This window comes from Branchiostoma floridae, chromosome 14 (genome assembly GCF_000003815.2).
Source record: "Branchiostoma floridae strain S238N-H82 chromosome 14, Bfl_VNyyK, whole genome shotgun sequence".
In the NCBI taxonomy this organism is placed as follows: Eukaryota; Metazoa; Chordata; class Leptocardii; order Amphioxiformes; family Branchiostomatidae; genus Branchiostoma; species Branchiostoma floridae.
In genome coordinates this window covers 21,068,853-21,087,172 of record NC_049992.1, presented here as the reverse complement: position 1 = coordinate 21,087,172, position 18,320 = coordinate 21,068,853, and the positions used below count along the sequence as shown (strand labels likewise).

Genomic DNA, 18,320 nt, shown 5'->3' with positions numbered 1-18,320 from the left:
TGTCACCGACTTGAGCCGGCCTATAGATTCATAAAAGCGATAAGATTAGGTCATTTGGTTGAGAAAGGTGGAGTCTAGATTAAAGGGATTCGATATGACATTGTGCTTTTGTATGTAGCTTACGAACAAAAATCGATTCTCATCCAGTATTGACTGCTGAGCTGTGAATCAGTATCCTGACATTGAGCAACAATGATTTATCGCGGTTCTAATCGCTTAAATATCCCATAGACATTGTTTGACATTGACAAATAATAAAAGTGAACCAGTCATTTTCGTAAAGAAGGGAAAGAAGACGACAATGGTCGGCTCTTGAAAAAACGTGGTTGAGAAGAAAGACCTTTGCTATACAGGTATTTCTTGTTTCATCATACAGGTTCATAAAGGAGATGCCATTGGTACAGCAGGCTCTACAGGTTGCGTAAACAATACCATCCACTTTGCGATCAGGGAAAATGGAACAATCAACTATGTGGATCCCACCAAATACGTGCCTCCTCCAGGAATAATGAAAGAAGACGAACAACCAGGATGGATTCAGGAATGTGACAGATACTGGCTAACGTTTATGGTGAGGTTTTTGCTCATACTGAACAGGCAACTTCAAATAATGCTTCGCAATAAGTGGCAGTATGTGATATAAGATCTACAACATATAACTTGAGGAGTTTTAACACCCCCACATAACTGCTTCAGCTTTTCCCCCTACCCGTTCACCTTTCCCACGGACTTCCCCTTAACCCCCGCTGAACTTCATCTGTTCCCCCGACCTTCCTCTTTACCCCTAATGGCCGCCGTTAACCCGAATTGCGCGTAGTCGACACGAAAATCGTTCGGAAAGGACAATAACGGCTGCGCCACGTAACATGATTCTGGGCCACCTCTCTGTCATGTGGCGTTTCACAACTCCTTCCCAGTCTGAACTGAAAAGCCACGAGCCGTCAGCAGCACGTCGTTTGAGGCGCTCCACCGCTACATAGTCCGAGCTTCCTGCAGGCTGGGTGGCGGACCGCTTGAGGCCGGTGTTTTGTGGCGTTCCAGAAAACTATTAGACTTGGCTACAAATTAAGAATCTGCCCCGTGTTTACTACTCATTTTTCAGGAGGTATAAATCAAAGAACGTATAATTCGATGATATCAGGTAGGGAGTATATAAACATTTCATAGTAGTATGTTATCAGAAATGTGTATTTTTAGCCTCCTTCGCAGACTGGCTGGCTTTTAATTATGGGGGGGGGGGCTGGTTCGGCACTACTTGAAAGCATTAAAGACTTCTTTTTTTACAGCACTAGTGTGGCAAGTATTTGTCTTGAATACTAAGTATACAGCCGTAGTCAAGCTTTTATGGGTGGGGAAATATACCAAGTTTCTTGTAAATGCAATGGTGAATTGATGGTATCAATGTAGTATGGAAATGAACCAATACAAAGACAGAGAATGAGTACACTAAGAGTTGGAGACGTTCCGTGCATGCAGTATTTCAAGTTTTCTCTTGATGTAACAGATCTTTATTTGCACGTAAAATGTCGGCTGCGGCGTTTTTATTACGTCACGTCACGTATGCTGTGGTTTCGGGTAACGTGTGTCTGTTGTGTATGTGTACAGTGTGACTCAGGGAAGTGTGGCTGGATCTTTGATCTTTGATATATGGCATGCAGAACGTGCACGAACACAGTCGAAATGCAGCAGGGCGTGCATGATACACTTAGAAGTAACAAGAAATGTATAACTAGTGCTCATGATATCGTTTGGCTGTCACTTGGTACCAAGGTACCGTAAACAGACACATATTGAGTATGTACTGTATCTTTATCTACATTACCGAAATGTTGGTCGGGTCGAAGCAGTGCTTATTCACGAGCGCGGTCCCGCTACTCGGATCGAAACGGGGACTTTTACCTAGTATTTTCCAACCTGAGCCGGTGTGTTCTGGGCTCTCGGGGTAACCATATCGATGCGGAACTTAGCGAGTCGCCCGATCGCCATAGCACAGCACGCCGGCCGGTCCGACCTCAAGCGGACCAGCATGCAGGAAGCTATGTAGCGGTGGAGCGCCACAAACGACGTGCTGCTGACGGCTCGTGGCTTTTCAGTTCAGACTGGGAAGGAGTTGTGAAACGCCACATGACAGAGAGGTGGCCCAGAATGTGTCCTAGAGAATAGAGTATTTCATGTTCCGTGGCGCAGCCGTTATTGTCCTTTCTGAACGATTTTCGTGTCGACTACGCGCAATTGGGGTTGACAGCGGCCATTGGGGGCAAAGAGAAATTGCGGGGGAACAGCGGAATTACACCGGGGGTAAAGATGAAGGACGGGGGCACAGATGAAGTACAGCGGGGGTCAAGGGGAAGTCTGGGGGAAAAGGTGAACGGGTAGGGGAAAAGCTGAAGGAGTTAGGTGGGGGTGTTTAATGGACCTTGTAGATAACATCACTCGGAAAGTTGCGGGTTGACCTATTGGTGATATGTAGTGGTTATGGAAAGGAAATTCAAGTTTGAAAATGATTTGCCTGGCAAAGAGCTTTGTATTTTTGAATGTTTGTACACAACAAAACTCAAGAAGTATAATATAAGTGATATATGATAGGTGTGTATTGGTTGTGAAATGGAAGGTCATCTTTGAAAATAGTTTCCCTGGCGTTTTCATGAGGTACTGCAGTGGGCTGTGTATTTTTGAACGTAAGCAGCATAACTCGGGAAGTTGCGGAGGCATATAGGTGATATTTGCTAGGAAAGTAGCGATTGTGGAAGGAAGTTCAAGTTAGAAAATTGTTTACCTAGCGTTTTCCTTCGGGTCTGCAGCGAGCTTTGTATGTAATTACGTTTGTCTGTGGACGACCTAACTCGCGATGTTGTAAATGGACTTGGATAATGTTTGTTAGATAGGTTGGGGTGGCAAAGAGGAAGGCAAAGTTCGGAAATATGCCTAACGACGAGTTGTGGTTCTGCAGCAGAGTTTTAAAGTTCAATTTTTTTCAAAATGCTAGGTTAATTTTTTTTCTGTCCATTTCATTTCATCCTCTTTTCTTTTTTCACTTTTAACAAGATGGTTATGTTTTCGGTTGAGACATGGTGCAGCGGCTATGTATGTCAAAGGCATAACCTAAAAAGATGTGGATTTGAGAAGTGTCTGTTGTGAAAGGAAAATCAAGTTCTAATATGGTTTACCAGCCATTTTCTACGGTACTGCGCAGTGGTCTATGAATATGTGTGTGTGTGCTTGTGGATAACATAACTGGAGGTTAGTTAGGATGGATAAAATGGAATTCCAACCGCTAGAAACACACGTTTAGCAGTAGTTTGCTATCGGGGTAGGTGCTCTTTAGTAATGCATGAATAAGACCTTAAAGTCTTAAATAAAAGCATAATTATTTTGGCGAAGTAATGTGTTGATTTGATTTATTCTGCTGTATATTCATGAGAAATACAGCCAGGCTACAACTAGCCAGAGGCTATCATCAAAGGATGGCCCTGGTAACAATGCAATATACAATTAAGGGTTAATGACCCGCCCCGAGGTGTATATGGTGTCATAACGCCTGGTCCTTTGCTATAACCACCGAATGAAACCACCGAGTGAGCGAAGCGAACGAGGTGGTTTTATGAGGTGTATTCCGGTGCCGGTGTCGATTTATTCTGACCAATCAGAAGGAGCGAACACGCCGGCCTGGCCGGAATCTATATGTTACTGCGTCATAACTAACGTGGAACGGGGCCTTCTGATTGGTCCGCGGCGCCTGGCTATATGATAATCTACAATATACGATACAGGTAACTTTGACGACAGAGGCGATCCGTGTTTACAGCTTGACTAGCAGTCGTACGATCTGTGATATCAGTCTAAGATACAAGTAAATATTACTAGGTTATCTATATAAGGCTAGTTTGAGCGATTAACACGTGTCAACGCTATTATTTATACATATTACAGTGCTCATGGAACTCTTGTTATTTCATGTATTAAGACTAGTTCCTTCAGGTCATGAAAATGTTTTCACACTTGCAATCTCTCATTTGGTCATTTTTCAAAACAACAGGACAAATCAATTGGAAGCGGACAGCTTGCAGGAGGTGCACAGGAGACCGATGAAACCCCGGATGCTCCTGACGCTGGTTCAAGCAAAAAAGCCAGGTGATACATGATGTTATATGGTGTAGTCTTAGAGCGATACGCACATTGTATTGTCTTAGAAAAATCCCATTGATAAAAAGAAAAACATATTGTTGATTTTAAAAATAATTCATTCTGTATTAAAAGTATAAAAACTTTTGTTTATTTTGCTTAACATATTTCCTAAATAAATAATAGGTAGGATCTAACAAATTATGACGATTTATTGTTATCCACAAATAGAAGGCTGACACTGTCTTCAAATGTGAATGGAACATCTGGTCAACGACGTGTCACAAGAGGTATTATACGATCCCTCAGAGGCAATACAGGTATAACTTTTTTCAAAGATTTCATATCACAGATGTATATGTGTAGCCTGTCATGTACTAAAAAAGTATACTTAAGAGAGGAAATAGGAGAAGAGAGAAGAATACTTAAGAGAGGAAATAGAAAACTAGTGCACATGTTACATTTACATAGTCCAGCGTAGCAAATTACTGGTCTGTCTGTTTTAGTTAAACGCATGCACATAAATAGCATCCCTCCAGCTGAGCCCTGCCACTAATAAACATATAAGAGAGCCTACAATGCTACTTAATGTAAGCTAACACCACATAATGTTTATTACACATGTAGTGGCTATGGTGACCGTCGTCTGGTCAAAGTCATTAACATCATTCGTAAGGAGTAGACGGAAGAAAATAGTAAAAAAAAAATTTACGTGAAGGTGTACTTGAAAACGTTGTACATAACTTATACATGTGACGTTAGACATAAATGATATTTAAACTGCCATTAAAACAAGCATCGTAGTTAGCTTCTCTGTCCCATAATAGGCACAATAATGTATTAAAATTATGTCATTTTACAGATGTTCTTGGAACGCTTGGAGTTGACGATGAACCAGACGAATCAGAGAAGTTCTCTATAAAGCTTCAAGACATCAAAGTGTCAACAATTGTCGGCACCCTGGATCTGATAGGACTCGGAGACGGACTACGACATATAATCAATATCTTAGAGGTCTTGTTCTTTGAGCTACTTCTTCACATAAAATTTGCACAGTTTCTTCATTCTACCTCGTTTGCAGTCCATGTTACGACCATGTTACGGCGGAAGAAATGACAATTTTGCAAAAAGTGATTCATTAGAAATGTTTTGAATCCTTCTTTTACTACTATGTTTTGCATCATTTACTAGCTATCCATTCATTGGAAGGGACGAGATATAATGCTTAAACTTTTTTTTTGATCCAGATGTTCCTGGGTGGCTGTAAGTTACCTAACAGCATGACGGATGAGCAATTGCGATGGGAACTAAAAAGATCCGGAAAAGAGACTTCCGGGCCACGCGACGCCCTTCTTCGCAGATATACTACCTCCGACACTGGTAATTGATATTAAAATATTACAATCCTACATTGTGCCAAAAACTGAAAGAAAGGCGGACAAAACAGCATCTTAAACAGGGACAGTTTATGACTGTTTCTTGTTACGTTACAATGTCTATTAGTCGTCACTTGACAAGATAACTCCAATACAAGATCCACATGGTTGATAAGGGGATAGAGGGCATTCTGAAAGCTTTCCAAGCTACGAATTGTAGCTGTGTGTATTTTTGTATACATGGCAAGAAATTGGACATTGTGGAACATGGGGCATTTCCAAACCTAACAGAAAACCTAACATAGAATGATATTTTACCTGGGCTGGGACAGTATACACATTTTCCATTAACCCTTCTTCCAAAACCTTACACAGCCTAACAAGGGACAGAGTCTTCAAGCAAACCTTACATGACGGCATTAGCACATGTGGTCCTTCTAACAAGACACACGCAACCAAGTTTTTCCACCAATCCTTATGTTACGGTCATTGTCAGGACCAGGTCCTGTGCTTGTGCCTGTCTTTCAATTAGTTCGGGCTCCCGATTTTTATACCAAACCTTACATTACGGAAGTGGTCAATTAGGACCCGGTCCAGCTGGGGCCCTTTGCCTGTCCGCTATCTCGAGTTGCGATTTTTTTCCACAAACCTTACATTACGGAAGTGGTCAATTAAGTCCAGGTCCTGCTGGGGCCCGTTGCCTGTCCGCTATCTCGGGCTGCGATTTTTCCACAAACCGTACATTGCGGAGGTGGTCAATTACTGTAGGGTTTCCAAATGCAGAGCACATGGGTGCGGCGTCGGTGTTTTCAGGTACGAGTTTTTCGATTTTCAATCGATCGCCGTGTAAAATCTAGGAAGGCCTAGAACTTCAAACTTACCAGAATTGTAGTATGTAGTATAGGGGCCGTGCCAATGTAAAAAAAAAGGGGTAAAAAAGGGGGTAAAAGATTGTTTAGATATGGCCTTCGAAAACATGCCTCGCGAGCTGGGAAAGTCACTTCCGCGTTCACGTGTTCAAGCGGTCTGCGGGCATGGCGTTGCGTCAGCCTGATTTGCATCTCAGCCTTATTTGGAAGCAACCCATATATGATGGGATCAGATAGAACGCTGTAAAGGGGCCCACAGCTGGAAAAATCCGGCTGTTGGGAGAATTTAGCAGTCATCAGTACACAAGCTGTCACCGAGCCTCTGTTAAGCGAAGTTCACAAACAAGAAAAATAATATTACATATAACATAATCTAAAACACTTAAATACTAGAGTTCGGGGACCTCATACCTCCATCAAATATTTATTGCTTTTTTGTGGATGGTATGTATGTCTATAGTCGGTTGTATTTGAGAGTAATGGTTATATAATATAAATGTTATGGGAAAGTAGTGGTGTATTTATTTAATGACACAGAGGATGTCCATCGGATTAGTAATTATCAAAATGTGACACCTAATTGTGTAATGTGCGTTTAAGAGGTCGACGGCATATGGTAGCGTGGTGTTCCTTAAGCTTGATGTTTGGCATTTAAAATGTCTAAGGTTGTCAGCATTATTGAGGTTTGACTATGTGCCTCAGAGCTGTGTGGTGGGAGGAAGTTGGGAAACTCAGAAAGATGAAGGGATGTGGCCAACTTTAGTCAGATGGTGATTTGATTTTCCACCAATATGTCATAACATCAGCTGTTCACACGGTACAAAAACGAGATGCACACTTTCCTCTGACAGCCCTACACCAACTGTAAGATGAATACTTGGCGCCAACCCCGTCTGCTGAAAAACAAGTACCATTGGCTACGAAAGAGACAACTAACAACTGTCCCTTATCGTAACAAAATCAGAACATCTGTATCACCCATAAAACTTCTGACATCCAACCCAGATGAGAGGACCTAATGGTATTTTAATCACCACGTCACTCAAATCAGCAGTACAGCATGTGAGACATCCATACCTGTTAAGCATTATTGTTAAATGTACCTCAACTTCTTACAATTATACTTACGCTTCACATCTCCATGATATCCTAAGCAGACATAAATAAAACTAATTATCATATTAAAAAAAACTCGGGGTTCCCCAAACAGCTGTCACCTCACCATCTGCTTGGAGATAAGCCCATTAACAAACACATAAAGCACGATGCCTGTACCAATATATCTCAAATATAGGGGTGATTTCTGATATTATTACATCCATTATAACGACAGATATGGCTCCCAAAATCTTATCGATTCGAGCTTTCATCACAACCCACCAACACAACAAGTATGAAACCAATCCATCCAGCCGTTCTTGAGTAATCATCTACACAGACAGAGACACATAACAGAAAATATAACCTCCATTCCATGACATTTCATGGAGGTAATAATCTAAAAATGTTTCTCTGGTAAAATGTGTAGTATGACCTTCGAGTTTACACGGTGGAAGCACATTTGCTCAACACGTGCCAGGCCAGGCGTGCATGCTGCCGGTCATTCCGAGTGCCTGTAACACTGGGGCTATCTCCCACGATTTTGGTAAACATGAAGTAAAAGAATCACACAGAAATATGTTTTGGTACATCGTACGTAGATTTTTTGGGTTGACCAAAAGTTTTTAGGCACTAAATTCGTCACAAACAAACAGTGGACTTCTACACTCGAAGTTCAATTTACGTAATGCCGTTTTTGTTTACAAATCTATAAAACTATCCATAGCTTAAACCGGATAACTTACTAGTTAGTCATTGCTACATTTTTTGTACATTGTGTGTGAATTTCACGTGGAACTCTCGCTTCCAGTTTTGCCGCACTCTCGTTGTACCCTATATAAAGGGACCCGTTTTGGCCCGGTCTAAAAACGTTCGGTTTAGAAGATCATAGGACTGGTATTATTAAACGCTCCAGCTTTTCATATTTTTGTGTCTTTATGTAGACTGTTTCGATATAGCAATGACTGTTGTGCGAAATCTTAAGTGTCGTGTTCGTGTTTTCGTTGAGGCCCTGAGTGTTTGGATTTTGCGTACCGCACGTAGCGGCGCTAATCCTAATTGACCCGACTTCTGTAATGTAAGGTTTCTGGAAAAAATCGCAGCCGGAGATAGCGGACAGGCAACTGGCCCCAGCCCGCCAGCAGAAACTGGTCCTAATTGACCACTTCCGTAATGTAAGATTTAGTAAAAATAAATGGCAGCCCGAACTGAAAGACACGGGGCAACCTGTCAGTCCTCTGTACTGAAATTCCCAAGGGAGACATGAATGTGTAGATTTTACTCGTAGCCACTTCAGATAGCCTGTTATGAAAACACAATCAGGATGTATTTAAATCGATATCCCGTTGGTTTGTAAGTTTTTTGTAAGTTTCTGAAATGCCCCATGTTTCAGAATGTCCAAAATTTCGCCACTACTGTATTTTTGGTTTTATTATTCCTTTGTGAGAACTAACAGGAACGAGCTTGTACTTGTAAAAAATACTCTGCAATGATCGTTGGGTCAATTGTTCAACTTATCTACAAAATAAGGTTTTTAAGTATCATCGTTAAGGAATATATCTCTTCGATGTTTTGATTTTTCAATTGCAGGATGTCCCGACATTTTCGAGCATCTCAACAAGCTTGACTTCATGCACTGCCGCATGCAGGACAATTGTCTTGGCCTAAGCTGCTGTCTGTCCCTCCCTGTACCACCATTTAACATCTTCACTGTCAAAGCTTCTGTAAACTTTGATCCATGCACCATGAAACTGACAATGGAACTTGGGAAGATGAAGGAAGAGAAAAACCTGGCTCCGCAAGGATTTGGTATGTTTACTAATAATTAACTAGACAATTAATGCGAAAATAATTCTTTTGAATTCGGATTTTGTCTTGCAGTATTTCTTTGCCATGTATAGGTACATGTACGTAGCCATTTGCACAGTATAGTGAATAATGTATTTTACTACTACTGATGTGTTTTATGTTTGCTATATGTCTTTTATCAGCGGAGGAGGACGACTACACCTTTGACAAGTCCTGGACTCTTTTTGACTCCGTGAAACTTCTCAGAAGCTTCAGGATCAAGAAAACAAGTTCATATGTTGAAGTAAGGTCTATTTTTACTTCTTCTAGGTGCTGGCGATTCAAAAGTTGGACTGTAGTCATAACTCGGTGTTTTCTTGGGAGGGGGGATAAGATAAAAATAATAATGATAATGATTGGTTTATTCAGAAACACATACATACACTATGTACAAGGCTCGCAGGCAACCAGTTACCTGAATTATGCTTGTGCTTATCTAACATACAGTAATCTCATTTACAATTTGCATAAAACATGATTTAAAAGTCGTTCGTGATTACAGAATTAGTTTGAAACTCAACTTATTAACAAAATAAAACGAAATTGCCTGATAGAGTGGCACACAATAGTAGTGTAGTAGTTCGACTGACCGATAGTACATAGTCCATAATATTTAAGGGTTTAGTAGCTGTACCATGTACGGAATCGTACTTTTCTTATATCTGTCAGTTCTTGCATAGATAAGGTCTAGCAGGTGTGAAGCCCTGGTCCGCTCACCTCTCCACGGTGAGGTGGGAGCCAGTTTCTGAACTTTTCAGACGACAACAGGTGATTAGCGAATTTGAGGCACAACTCGCGGCGACGGTCGTCGAGGGTTGGCAGTTCAAATGTCTGACAGGCCAAAGTGTAGGAAGTATAGTCGGCACCGAGGATTGTATGGCAGGCCCGTTTCTGGATGGATTCAATCCTCACCCATTGCTGTGCGGTGAGGCATTTGGTAAGGGCACAATGTTAGCCTGGCGCCATTGGACAGGAACATACCCCTCCGACAAAGACGCGTTCAGTATCGACGTTAGTGGGGTGGAGATCTCGTAGGCGAACTCCTTTATGATTTTGTTTGGTAGTCCGTCTGGTCCGGCAGCGCTCTTTACTTGTATTTGTCGCAGTCTGTCGTACACCTGCCACGGTAGGTGTTCTTCCACAGGTCTCGCCGGGAGGAACGCGGGTAGTTTGGTCAGGTCAAGAGGTTCCAATGAGCATGTCACTGTAGATAGGGCCTTGTTTATGGCATCAGAGTGCCTCTGTGATCCTCAGGAGGAGTTCCTTCGATGTTCAGTGTTAGATCTTTGTTTGCGGTATTTGCCATAATTTTAATCATGTTTACCACTTTGAAGGATCTTCTGTCCGAAGGGTTTTGACTTTGTTCTTATGAAATGACTTTCTGGTTTTCTTGATCTCGTATTGTACCCTGTTGCGCAGTGATCTCCATATTTCGTTTTCACCTGTATTGAAAGCACATTGTCTCCGATGTATAAGGTTCTTTATTCTATGACTAATCCATGGTTTGTCGATTGTGTGAGTTTTGATGGTCTTCACCAGGGAAATGTTGCTTGATTTTTGTGTTCATCGTCTGATAGAACGCGTCGGTTTTGGCTTGTGTACTGTCTGCTGACAAGACGTCAAGCCAGTCGTGGGCTCCCAACCATTGGCCGAATGCTCTGATTTTGGAATCAGGCATAGGTCTTACCAGTTTTGACCTTGCTTTGCATGTGGTAGAGCAGGAAGCTGGTTTGAGAAGTACTGTCCGGTGATCGCTGGAGCCCAACGGCGACGATAAAGTAGGCTTGTGGTACATGTTGCCGAGGTTGGTTACGACAAGGTCCAATGTGGCGTCTAATCGTGTAGGCAAATCCACAATTTGCCGCAGCTGATTACCTCGGCAAAGGTCCATAACATCGGTTCTGTTGAAGTCTCCTGCGATACATACGCCCGCGTTGGGGGACTCCGCGCTTATTTGGTCGATTACCGTACAGAGGTGTCCGGTCGGAACTCTGCTGTGCGGTGAGTTCGCTGGGTTATAAACAGCATATGCGACTATGCTGGGTACTTCCCGCGGGAGACGAGTTGGACGGATCTTCAGCCACAAACATTCTAGTTCTTCTGGGATCGTAACATCGGGGGCTCTGGCGTAGATATTGTCCCGGACGTAGACTGCACACCCACCCCCCCGACTTTCCCGCCTTGTCGTGGTCTAGAGAACAGGTTATATCCGCCAATATTCCACTGTTCTGTAGGCATGTCTGAGCTAATAGTGACCATATTTACCTACCTGAAACGTATGTGGCGTCAAAATAGATCAAAGTTGATTTATCTGTTAATTTATCAATGGTTTTTAAGAAGCTGCTTTGTTTGGCCAATTCACCTTTTCAGACATGTTGATCAATATGTCTATCCTTGAACCCTGTCTAATCTTGGAGTACCTCTGCATCATCATCATCATCATCGGTCAAATGCTTACACACGACGGGGTTATACCGCCCCTTACGGTATGACATACCCTTTCGCTGGCTAATAACAAGACGGGGATGCGCCAGGTCTCCCGTCAGGGTGAATTATGTAAGTCGCCATGTGGCTGATACGAGACAGAGGTTCGCCAGGCCTCCAACCGGGTGATTTGAAGTGAATCACCAACTCCAGACAAAAGAAATTGCACCATCGCACATCGCACCACCGCTCGTGTGGGGGTTCTTTAACGTGCGTGGGGTGTGTCTCTCCCCATACACGGGACCTCAATTTAACGTCCAATGTGAGGGACGGCCCTTGCCGAAGCTAGGTACTCATTTGCAAATGAGGTGTAAAGTGAGGAAAGCCGTGTAAAGTGCCTTTCCCAAGGGCACAAGATCGGTGACACGGCAGGATTCAAACCCGAGACTTCTCGGTCCTGAGCTAAACACGCTGGCCTTGCGCCACACGGTCCCACGCAGTCCACGCGTCCCTCGGTACCCCTGCAGTAGATGACCACTAACCTGTTTCTCGTAGTTTTGGTTATAGATTAGTGATTGGTGTCTTCTTCTTTTATTTCATTCTGTATCTGTAAGCAAATGATGTTTATTATCATACTGTTGTAACTTACAATAGTAGACTGAAAGGGAAATACATTAATGAAAGAACTATTTGAAGATTAGTTTGAGTAATGTTAAGCTTATTTGTAATGTTAGTAATGTTAACCTTAATGTATATCTGTTTTTAAAAGTACACAATACATCATTGTTGCTATGTGCTTGGTATATGAAAGTGAATTAACCTTTATACAATAAATAATTAAACTAAGGCTATTACTGACAAAAATACCATGTATAAAGAAATACCATTTCAAACCTAACATTTTTAGAGGTAAAGAGAGGATTTTTTGTGTGATATGTTATACATATGGTATAGTCCAGTCAGTATTTCAGTAGCGTTGCAATGTTAATTCAACATGGCACGTTTGTATGCAGTATCAGGCTACCAAAACCTCTTTCAAAACTTTTTCACAGATATACCTTGCAGTGAAAGTCTGTGCCAAGGATATTTGCCTTCCGCCTAAAGAAATACTAAAAGGGATTCGAATCCAAACCCCTCCCTGCTCCAGTGGATCCCTTGTGTCGTCTGCTAATGGAGGTAACTCATAATGCGGGTTTAGAATTAAAATAAGTCAAAAGGAATATTCAATGTACTATATACACCGTCTTTCTTAGAACAGGAAACCCATGCCATTTTTGAACCACAAAGGCTTTAGTTGTATTGAATATTGTCTTATAAACATTTATTTTACTTACCACTGTTGATTGAAATATCATTTACATTGTAAAAAAATCCACTGTTACATTCAAGCCAGTGTCATTAGTAGGCCTTGTAATTTTTGGAATTGACTAAAATTGACACATTTGGTTAACATTGTCAAGTACCATTTCAAAAACCGTATACGGTGACAACGTAAAACATTTTAGGAAAAGTCGGGGGTTTTAGTTCGAACCGTACAGAAACTATACTACATGAGATTTCTCAAAAGCCAGCCACCTAATGGACATAGATATTTACAGTTGGCGCACTTTGTGTTTACAGTGAGCTTGATGGATATGACCTTGGCAGACCTGGAGAAAGAACTGTTCTTCTTCCGCCCTGACAGCTCCGATATTGATATGCCTGGTCTGGACCTTTCTGGTTTAAGCGAACTATCAAAACAATTTTCGGATATCATCAAAGAACTAAGAGAAGCCATGAAACGAGAGGTAACTTATTGTTTCCTACAAACTAATAAACTTATTGATTTGTACATACTTTAACACTTGATATAATCTTATATGAACATCATTCTAATTAAGGGTTAATGAATACGCTCCATAATGTATGATCTGTTTTATAAATATATATATATAGAGAGAGAGATAGATAGATAGATAGAGAGAGAGAGAGAGAGAGAGAGAGAGAGAGATAGAGAGAGAGAGAGAGAGATAAATAGAGATAGAGAGAGAGAGAGAGAGACATAGAGAGAGAGAGGAGAGATAGATAGATAGAGAGAAGAGGTTCAGACAGATAGTATAGTAATACAATGTCAATGCTTAATACCAAATGTTTATGACTATCAAAGACTAAACATATCATCATAAAATTCAGGCATGCAATACTCGTATTTCATTCTTTTGAAACAACTTGTTTCCTTAGTGGATAGACACTATCCAAAATGACATGCAGGACCTGGGGATAGAGCTGGGTATGAAAGACAGTTACTTGACGGGAACCTTTCCTATGGGACCGTGGGAGACAAGATTCTTCGATGTCAAGGTTCAGTTCATGGTTGGACCGATTCCTATGTACCTGGGTAAGTAAGTCTTATTCTTTTGGAGTTTGGACAGTGTTGGATTTGTCTTTAACAGGTGCAGATGAACGTTCAACTTAACTGTTCATGAATACTGAGTTAACCTCTACCAGAAAGATACGTCAAACCATAACCTGCATAAAACTACTAATATTCACTTTCTTTTTCTCTAAGGCTTTGGAGCTGGTGGGTTTATTGGCGTCAAATTGGAAGCAGGAGTTTCTCTGATGAAAATGACAGCCTATGTAAGTATTACTGACCAATTTCGTATTTAAAAGCGTTTTTTAGAAATTCACCGAGATAGGTATTGTCACAACACTGACATGGAAATGGCCAGTTATGAATACATAGAGATCAGTTTTCTTGTGTAGAAGTATATACACTCGGCACAAAAAGTTTGGAATATCAACTTTGGTATGTCATATTTCCGTTATTTATGCATCAATTTCAATGTATTATATATCAATAGAAAGCTTGTGTGATTTTCTTTCCTATGGTATCAAACTTATCTTGATTGTAAACACATGAAACGAGTACAAGACCTGCTTACATGAGTGGGTCACGACAAAAAAAGTGCCCAAGTTCCTCTGCTTCTGTTCAACACTGTATCGCCCTGTTGATATTGGTCCGTGTGTCACTGGTTCAATCAATCCTTTTTTCACCTCACATTTGGTATCCGGAACATACAAGGTTTTAGCACACTTAGAGTAGAGTATATCCCTTTCGATAGTCGGATGAACATCAAAGCGCGGATGCGGCAAGGAGAACCGCACGCTGACACGACAAGAGTAACTTTCGGCATTTGGTGGTGGAGGCAGCGTCATGGTGTGGGGCGGTATAACCACCATAGGATAAACAAGACTCGTCATCATTCCAGGCAAATTAATGTGGTGACATATAGGGACACCATCCTCCATCCAGTAGCAACATTCTACCTCTTCAATATTGGACCAAATGCCATTCTTCAAGATTACAACACCAGTCCACACAGAGAAAGGACCATTGGATTCTGGAGTACAGTCTTAGGGAATAGCCTTCCTACGGCTTATGGCTAGCACTCGATTGATCACCTCTTGCCATGGTTCAGATTTTTTTGCTTGAATAAAGAGTATCAGTAGCTTTGATTGACATGTCCTGTTTATTCAACTTGCCTTCATTCACAAGTCAATACCGACGGAAGAAAATGAGCAGAATGTAGTGATTGCCTTTAGTAGGGTAATTTTGGCACTTTATCTTTAGGACCCCCTGTACGTAAGCGGGCCTGGTGCTCGTTCCATGAATTTACACTCATAAGATACTCTCTTCAGATATGCTAAAAAGAAACTTGGATGTTCTGTATACCAAACGTTAGGTTAAAAAGGGATTGATTGAATCATTGTCACCCGCGGCCATAACAACCGGACGATACAGTTTTGAACAAAAACGGGGGGATTTGGGCACTTTTTTTTCGTGACCCACTCATGATCACGTTAGCAGGCCTAGTGTATGTTCCGTGAGTTAACAATGATAATGAGTTTCATACCATTGGAAAGAAATCATACAAGCTTTCTATTGATATATAATATATTGAAATTGATGCAGAAACAGCAAAAAAATGATCAACCGAAGTTGATATTCCAAACTTTTTGTGCTGAGTGTAAGTGTGTAAAGGTAAAAAGCCAAACTAATCGGAACTGTTCACGGTGCAGTTTACATATAATTCTATTTATTCTTGTTGTTGTTGTTTTCAATTATTTACCTAAAACGAATGATTGGGAAAACGTCATGGCTTTCACGTTGGTATTCAAATATTTTACAGGGTCAAGTAACGCCTCAAGTCGGTGCCACTGTTTATGCAAGCCTCGGGATAAGTTTGCTGATCCTGAGTGCAGAGCTACAGTTAAAAGGATATGTCCTGACAACCGACTTCCCAACAAGGGCAGAGATCCAATTCAGCAAGTTCCCACTAAATATCGGGTAAGAAATGTTTTTGTTCTCTGTAAAAACTTTTCTTGGCTTGGATATAAGTAATTGCCAAACCCCTTCGTCTACAGGCCAGCTGTTCCACAATACCAGGGAAATAGGGGTGATTTCTCAAATTATTACATCGATATTGAAAACAGCTACCACGAAAAAAGATCCCAAGGATCAAACACGTTCTAACCATAAAATACATTTGACTATCAACCGCTCAAAATGTTAACAGTATGCTATGTCAAACCAACCTCAATATTGGAAACGCAAAGCCCGAACGACATGGCATATTCCGATAAGAACAACATCTGCTTGACGGTTTCTAATTACCACAATACCAAGACGACATGCCAATCCACATGCGATTGCGGCATACGGAACATAGAGATATAGGTGCGAACACCCAACGCACAAAGTGATTACAAGACTCTGTTGCTGGAGGTTACCCTCCAGTCACAGGGTAACAAATAGCATGGTGCTATGCTTTTAGAATGAAATAATATTTTTTACCAATGAATGTTACTAGTTTATAATAACATTTTGATCAAGAGCAAAGACCTTATATGGTTGTCAACTTATAAGGACAGCTATTTGTATTAAATTGGTGATATATGCCTGTGGTTAAGCTGTTCGTACTGCTTTCATGAAATCATATCATAACCAATATTATAACCAATGATTTGTCGATATTACCGATTTTATACCTCACACCAATTTTTACATTTGCAGGGCTCGCATGGATATGGTCATGATTCCGTTACGACTGGAGCTCCGTAGTATGCTAAAATCTAATCTTTTTGGATGGGAAGTAACGTTACTCGACTTCCTGCTGTGGGATTGGGAGACACCTCCTGTTATAAAGAACATTTTCAACACAGGCATACCGGAGCCAGACTTCACTCCACCTACTTTTAGGAAATTCAAAGTCAAGGTAAGACTTCTCTTTTGATATAAATTTGTCATTTCAGAAAAAGCAATAGACACTCTGTGTTTCAGATTTTTTTTTCTTAAATAAGACAGCGATTACATATAATCAAAAATGTCGCACTTATACTGTATATATTAATTATAATAAGAAAGTACAGTTGTTTCCGATTGTGCAATGCTGTAGTCATAACATTAAGATCTGAACTGAAAAAAATCATCTGAAGCAACTTGCTTGCAAATGTATACATGTATTAAAATATTTCCTGTATTTTAACTTTGACAGACATCAAGGACGACCAACGTCGGGAAGAGAGCTGCTATCACAACACATTGCGATGTGGAGCAAGTCGCAGGCCGTGACTTTGTAGAACCTGCTTTTCAGCTAGAAGTGGCAGCGGAAGATGACGTCAGCCAAGTGAAGCTGACTTATGACGTAGGGACGTACAAAGGTGGAAGTGACGTGGTGAGCAATGAAGGCCTGGGAGGACCATCAAACGTCGTTTTTAAGGTACAGTTCTTTACGTTCCATTTCTTAATGTCAAGACGCCATTTTGGTATTTGAGCGCTACAATGTCACCTACGTTGAGCTCATTTGAATTTGGTATGCACATGCATAGAAAAGCTGCTTAAAATGAGCGTAAAATCATCAAATTGATATTGATGGCTAGTATATTCTTCAATGCTTCTCTAAACGAAGCTTTAGTGATATATATTATCTTGCAAGATTGTTTCATTGATAGAAATATAAACTTTGACCTTACCCAGAAAATGAAAGGAGGAGTTCCACTCTATTTTACCGTCACGGGAACCAACTCTGGCGGAGGAAACGCCAAGGTCACATGTGAACTACCCACGTATGACGTCACCTTACCAGGAGGGCGTGTCACTCCGGACTTCCTCACCACAAGCCATCCCAGCATCCTCCGCGCGTCAGCTGTGGCTCACGATGATTCCGTCATCCGTCTCAAACGGGTAAGAATAATCATTATAGGCTTATTCCATTGAATTTGAACATATCTGACCGTTGAAAAGATAGAGGCCTAGACCCTTTATATAGTCAGAACCAACCTTGTAAGAATTCAAACCACTCTACCGTTTAATAACCTTTATAATGTTTATTGTGTATTTATTCAGGAAGGTGTTGGCTATGGTAGGAAAGTCTACGGAGACCAGGTCGTCCCATGGCATGACGTCAGAACAACCGCGAACACGGCTGTGACAGCCTCAAGGCCCGCTTTACAGAGATTCACAGGTACACAAGCAAGGCAAACGGCAAATGAAAGGCTCCCCGAGTTAAGCCGAGTTATGATTTTCTGATTTTATCATTCT

At 41.2% G+C, this 18,320-nt stretch overlaps 1 protein-coding gene across 1 annotated transcript in view; it reads left to right on the top strand.

The window, feature by feature from the left end:
* The window catches only part of LOC118430254, a 45,223-nt gene that overhangs the window by 3,670 nt on the left and 23,233 nt on the right, over nt 1–18,320 (top strand). The window contains exons 9-24 of the mRNA XM_035840964.1: nt 377–571; nt 4,037–4,131; nt 4,354–4,442; nt 4,985–5,136; nt 5,370–5,502; nt 9,056–9,274; nt 9,457–9,557; nt 12,790–12,913; nt 13,358–13,524; nt 13,958–14,114; nt 14,286–14,356; nt 15,910–16,067; nt 16,794–16,995; nt 17,275–17,499; nt 17,757–17,963; nt 18,126–18,243. Coding sequence (XP_035696857.1) covers nt 377–571; nt 4,037–4,131; nt 4,354–4,442; nt 4,985–5,136; nt 5,370–5,502; nt 9,056–9,274; nt 9,457–9,557; nt 12,790–12,913; nt 13,358–13,524; nt 13,958–14,114; nt 14,286–14,356; nt 15,910–16,067; nt 16,794–16,995; nt 17,275–17,499; nt 17,757–17,963; nt 18,126–18,243 — 2,413 coding nt within the window. The remainder of the gene's footprint in view (nt 1–376; nt 572–4,036; nt 4,132–4,353; nt 4,443–4,984; nt 5,137–5,369; nt 5,503–9,055; nt 9,275–9,456; nt 9,558–12,789; nt 12,914–13,357; nt 13,525–13,957; nt 14,115–14,285; nt 14,357–15,909; nt 16,068–16,793; nt 16,996–17,274; nt 17,500–17,756; nt 17,964–18,125; nt 18,244–18,320) is intronic.